The sequence below is a fragment of the Petaurus breviceps genome, unplaced genomic scaffold, assembly GCF_028583685.1.
Source record: "Petaurus breviceps papuanus isolate PSGF00001 unplaced genomic scaffold, PetGlider_PUasm1.0 186, whole genome shotgun sequence".
Classification (NCBI taxonomy): domain Eukaryota; kingdom Metazoa; phylum Chordata; class Mammalia; order Diprotodontia; family Petauridae; genus Petaurus; species Petaurus breviceps.
Window position 1 is genome coordinate 3,956,831 of NW_027185798.1, and position 6,221 is coordinate 3,963,051.

The following is a 6,221-nucleotide window of genomic DNA, read 5'->3' on the forward strand; positions in this document are numbered from 1 at the left end:
AAAGCCGTGCATTTCATCTCATTTTTCTTTAGCAAATCCACTTGTTGACCGGAATGGAGACTTCACCTGATGTTCTCCTAGCTGCTGTAAGCTTGGAGGCCAGATTAGTAAGGAAGGAGCACCGGGGAAAACCTGGGCTCTTCTGAGAGCAGGATGTGCAGCGCAGAGCTAAGTGTCTGGGGGCTCGAGGTAAAGAAAAGCTCGCCGGACCTTTCCCAGCACTGAACCCTGTGGCCCACATTGTCAAAGGAACCCCAGTGAGCCTTTACCCTTCTGTCCCTGACTTTCTATCTGGAAGCCTGCATGAATTAAGAAGTTAGTCCCAGAAATTCTAGCATGTGGCTCATCCCACTAGAAGGTGTCACCAGGCCACTAAACAAGGAATGAAGGGCAAAAGGGAACCCTGATCTCAAAAATAAAACCAAACCCACAATAAATATACATATAAATATTTTTCAGCCAAAATATTTAAGACATCAACTACAGCTGTTGTGTGATGTTTCACACCTATTCTTAAACATCCTGTTTGCTGAAATCCTGCTTTTCTTTCCAAGCCCAGACTGGGGACAATATTTTCTGTGAAACCCTACTCCTTCTACCCATGCCCACCCCCAGGCAGAAGGAAGGGCCCCTCCCATATCTCTCCATTCTTACTAAGCACTTCTTTCAGCTTGAGTGATCATCCTTTGTGTATTTCTTTGTTCCTCTAGATAGAACTCCATCTCTAGTCTTGCTGCCTTTGTCCTGGCCATCTCCCGTGCCTGGAATGCACTCCCTCCTCTCCTCTCTCATAGAATCTCTCTCTTTCTTCAAGACTCAGCTCAGGCATCTGATTGAGAGTGCCTCCCACGTAACTCTCTTGAGTTATTTGTACTTATTCTCTTTGATGACCAGGGCTGCCGGGATGCAGGGGATGCAGGCGACCTTCCTCTCCCCTGATGCAGCCTGTTAACAAGTGGCCCAAAGATGAACCACTGCCCCCAAGGGGTGCCACAGACCCTTCCCTTCCCTGAGTCAGCCCTCATTGCCAAACTGTCCAGTTCTCACTGTAGAAAGACCATTATATGCTGAGCACTGACCTTCTGGAGCTATTCCATGGCCCCCTCCCACTTGGCCCCTTGGCCTCACTCTCTTCTTGGTTGGCCCTGCCATTACTGTCCAAGGTACTTGGAGAGTTGTCATCTGTCCAGCTACTTCCCCTGCCTAAGTGGTCAGCTGGCCGTTCTATCTGCAATGAACGGGGCGTAGAATGAGCCCGACTTTGTGTACTGCCTCCCCCTAGTGGAACGTGACCTCCATGACAGGAAGAACTGTCTTGGTTTTTCTCTCTATAACCCCAAGCGCTTGGCACACAATAAGAGCTTAATAACTGCTTTCCCATTGCACATGGTCTCCCTCACCGGAATGCAATCTCCTTAAGAGTCGAGATTGCTTGATCTCCATCTCTGTATCCCCATTACCTAGCACAGAGCCTTGGCACAGAGTAGGTGCTTAATAAATTGTTGATTGATTAATTGCTTATTGACTCTTTTCTCTTTGCATTCCTAGCATCCAGCCTAAGTCTCCTGGTGTGCAATCATTGTGTTTTGACTATTATCTATTTCAAAGATGTTGATAAAAATAAAGATCCCATGCAAATTATGTCCCAAAAGTCTTAGTACAGTTTTCAGCTTCAACAATTAAAGTGCTTTAAACTTTAATAGGTCAAAATTGCCCTAAGACTTTTGGGACACCCTGCATGCCAAAATATTTATTGCCGAATTTTAGGGGGACAACAAAGAAAACAAAGTAGGCTTCTATCAATTAGGGCATGAGTAAGCAAGTTGTGCTCCATGAATGTCATGGAAGATGACTGTACCATAAGAAGTGACGATAAGTGCAGAGAAGCCAGGGAAGGCTTAGTTAGATGAAGTAAGCAGAACCAGGAACACAAAGAATAGAATCGTAGTGACTAAGCTTGGCTCCAAAAAAAGAGAAATAAGGATTCATCTCCCTCCCTTCTTTTTGCAGAGGTGGGGGACTATGGGTGTGGAACACTGCATAGAATACTGTGTTTGGATGAGGTGTTCGCTTCACTGAACTGACTTTTTCTCTATTTTATTCTTTGTTGTGAGGACTGGTTTCCTAGGAAAGAGGAAAAGGGAAAAATATGGGGGAGGGAGGAAGTGAGGAGAGAGAATGTGGGTAATGTAAGCATAAATGATGTCAATTAAAGTTAAAAATTGAATTTTAAAAAATGACCAGTAGTGTCCATAAATGGTGTCTTTAAATTTTCCACAAACACGTGTGAGTTTCACACATACTTCTGTTTGTGACAGGAACTGGACTATCAATATTTTAAGTTAAGAACTCATCCTTCACACCCAAAGCATTAATGGAATAAAACTCCTTCTTTATTTATTAATTTATTTTTCTTTTCTCTCAGCATTACCTTCTTGCAGCCATATCATGACAGGGAGCCTATAAAACATAGAAAGGAGTCTATGGTTAGCCATCAAGATTAAGACTTAGCAATGCTCTTGCGGTTCCACCAAAGGTCTATAAATAAGATGCAGTTTCACTTGGCCAAAGGAAAAAACAATGTCTGATGTAATGACCACACCCGGAAAAAGAGACAGAATAAAATCAGAGATTTTATTTGATGTCCCCAGTTTTCTGAACCAAGTTGCTTCCTAAACGTGATGAGAAGTCTTGGGATGAGCAAAGTTCTTTGAAATTCTCTTTGGAATAATTCATTGTCCTTGACAAATTGAACCAAGACACACAGAGTTTGAAGTCAATGACCCAGAATGTTCAGGGATTCAATGATGTGGATTAAAAAGCATTGTCTCCAAGGAAGAGATTTTAGGCCTTGATTCTCAAAACCTGTTGATCCCAAAATAGAATAGTCAAGGTCGCCAGGATTTGTGACTATTTCTTTGAAGTCATTAGCCAGCTGCCAAAAAAGAAATTTTATCAAATTCCCTAAAAGTGAATTTTCTCAGCATTGTAACAGAAGTTGAAACTGAGGCCTTCTTTTGCTTCCATGCCTTGACCCAGTTTGTCTTCCATGTCTAAAATGAATGAATCAATGAACTAAGCATTTATTGAGCACTTAGTGTATACAAAGTACTGTGCTAAATGCTAGATAGAAAAGGGAGTCCCTGCTCTCGAGAAGCCCAGATTCTAATCAAGGAAGACCACACATGGGGAAGGATTAGCTGCCAAGTCAAGTGGGAAGGTCCCATGGTCCTTAGGATGAAGCAGCCAAGCAGATGGTCATGCTGCTTGTTAAATGTCATTTTCATTGATATAAATCACAGCAGTCCCTGACGAAACATTTGATAGTGCGAAGGCCTTTGGTGACAAGAACTAGCTTCTGGGGGGTCTTCAGTGGCTGTGGATGAAGTATTCACAAGAACAGATGCCCAGTTATATCTTCCCAGGGTGGCAGCTGGAAGCAGTGGGCTGGAAGCACTGACAGGAGCTGGGGCTCCTGGACTGTCTTCATCAGGACCAGAGGGAAGATGGCAGTCAAGGTGGTGGTGGTGCTTTGATTTTCCTGTCTCTTTCTCAGGGTACCTCACTGCTTTAACTAGGCTGGTTTACCTGCCCAGGGGGGTCTTGAGAGGCATTATGGTATTGTGGAAAGAATTCTGGGCTGGAGTTAGAAGACCCAGGTTCAAATCCTCCCTCTTCCATTTGCATAAGCTTGGCAAATCGTTTATATTTTCTGTGCTTCAGTTCGTGGGATCATGGGCTTACAGCTAGGAAGGACCTGAGAGTCCGTCAAGTGTAACCCTCCCACTATTTTTCAGATGAAAAACTAAGGCAGAGTCTAGGAATTGGAACACAAATCCTCCTGACTCCAAGCGCACTGTCCTATCTGCTATATTGCTTCTTTTTTTGCTCATCTGTAAAATGGGAGCATCTCAAGGTCCCTTCCAGCTGGAGGTTCTGATGACCTCACACCCACCTGTTGGAATCCATCCCTTTCTGCCCCTTCCCCACTGTCCTCAGCCTCCTCCCTATTAACCTTCCCCTTCCCACCCTTCTCCCATTCCCCATCCGCATGGAAACTCCCAACCCCTAGAGCAGAGTAGGTACTTTATACTTCTTCCATTCCAGTGACTGCCACAGCATTGTACACCAATGGGATAAAGAAATGGCAGATTTGGGGCAAATGTTCCAACTGTACATTTAACACAAAGTAGAGATGAGGAAGATGGGGTTGTGATCGGGAAGAAAACACCAGGTACATTGTCGTTTTGAGCAGACAGGTAGATCCCAGAGCTTCCCCCCACCCACCGCCAAGATGAAAGAACCCAGGTAGTGTATCTTGGTTAGGCCCGCCTGCCTTGGGGGCCCGAGGCCAGCTCCAGCCCTGACTACTGTGTTTGGTTTCAAAACAGAAATAAAACCATAATTCCTTTCCTCTCATGACTAAGACATGGGGCAGGTCCCAAAAGTCCAACAGAAAAGAAATCAGATTGTTCTCCTGCTACAGGAGTAATTCAAGCAAACACACAGATGCCTCTTGGAGTTCTCATGACCATCTAGGCATGCCTCCCACTACTAAGTATCATAATGACATCACAGGGTGGAGGAACAGAGTTAGTGCCAGGTTCTATAAATAAGGTTAAGTCACACTTCAAAATAAAACAAAACAACACAAGAACCCACACATTGATGCAGTAAAAAAAAAACACAAAAAACCAAACCAAGCACACACACACACACACACACACACACACGCAAACTAATGAAATAGGATTTGGGGCTTGGGATTTCCCAAAAGGAGACGGGAGAGCTAAATGTCCATTTGAAGGCTGGTTTTCTCTGAATCTTCCTTGTGCCCCCCCCACCCTTTGCCAAAAAATGAGCCAAAGGTTTAGTAACCAGAGATACCAATGACTTGGAAGGCCTTGGCTAATGATGATGTCCAGTAGGGATTCCAATGGTACAAACCGCATGGCTCTGTTTCCAAGGAAGAGGCCTGAACTTGACCGGAGCCTGCCCCTAAAGAAGGTGGGGTATGTTCTTGGGTCACCACCCCATTTCCCTGGAGCACTGGGCTTCAAGTCCGGAGGCCTGGGTTCAAATTCCACCTCTGACAACAGCCACATCCTCAGAACAGATTACCGCACTTCCCACTTTGCATCTATTAAATGTGGATGATGGTACTTGCCCTTTCTCCCCCACAAGGGCTTCTGTGAGGCAAGGGCTTTGTAAACATCATATAAATATGAACTCTTGTACACACACCCTGCCCCTGCCTTCCTCTGCCCATCAGACTGAAACCGCACCAGGGACAATGAGCCTGATGTGGGTGTAGGACTTCCTGATGGTCACGCTGCCGTGGTGGGAGACGCCCCGGGGCAGCACACACTCCTCTGTCAGTTTCTGGGTCTCCGTGTCCCAGCACAGCACGGTGGCGATGACCTCGTTCTTCTCGTCCCGGCCCCCAGTGATGTACAGCCTGTTGTTACACGGTGAGATCCCACAGCTTGCCCGCTCCTGGCTGAGCTGGGTCACCAGGCACCAGCTGTCCTCCAGAGGGCTGTAGGAATACAAGGCTTTCATGGCCCCACCTACGAGAAAAGGGAGAGGCCATTGGTGGCTATTGTGCTGGACACGTCCCCCAGACTGCTCACTCAGCCTAGAGCTCAGGCAAAGCAGTTCAGCAAAAGTCCTTCATTGAACCCCTGCTGTGTGCTGGACAGCGGAGGCAGAGGGGGAAAGGGAGACTGTCCTGGCCCTCGGAGAGCTTGAGTTCTAAGGGCAGAGGTGGGGTGGGGTCAGGGCTGGAGTAATTACTGTGTGCAAAGCAGTGGGATGCACAGAGAACAGACAAAGTTCTAGGTCACAAAGGGCTCACGTTCTGGTTGAGTGAGACAACGCAAACACACCAGGGGTGTGCGAATACATGCATGTGTATAGTTCTGAGTGGAGTATGTGTGTGTATATACACACATATATGCATATATCCACACACATTTATACAGAGAAGTAAACGTAAGAAATTTTGAGAAAGGTGAGAGTAGCTAAAGACGGGAGTAGAGATTGGGGAAGGATTGTCTGGGGGGTATGGCACCTAAACGGAGCCAATAGAATGAAGGGAGGAAAGAGGGAGGAAGGAAGGAAGGAAGGAAGGAAGGAAGGAAGGAAGGAAGGAAGGAAGGAAGGAAGGAAGGAAGGAAGGAAGGAAGGAAGGAAGGAAGGAAGGAAGGAAGGAAGGAAGG

At 46.1% G+C, this 6,221-nt stretch overlaps 1 protein-coding gene across 1 annotated transcript in view; it reads right to left on the reverse strand.

Moving 5' to 3' along the window:
* Positions 1-2,613: 2,613 nt before the first annotated feature.
* KLHL6 (kelch like family member 6) overlaps positions 2,614-6,221 on the reverse strand; it is a 34,478-nt gene continuing 30,870 nt past the window's right edge. Inside the window, exon 7 of the mRNA XM_069089410.1 lies at positions 2,614-5,570. Within this exon, the coding sequence (XP_068945511.1) occupies positions 5,269-5,570 (302 nt within the window). The 3' untranslated portion in view covers positions 2,614-5,268. The remainder of the gene's footprint in view (positions 5,571-6,221) is intronic.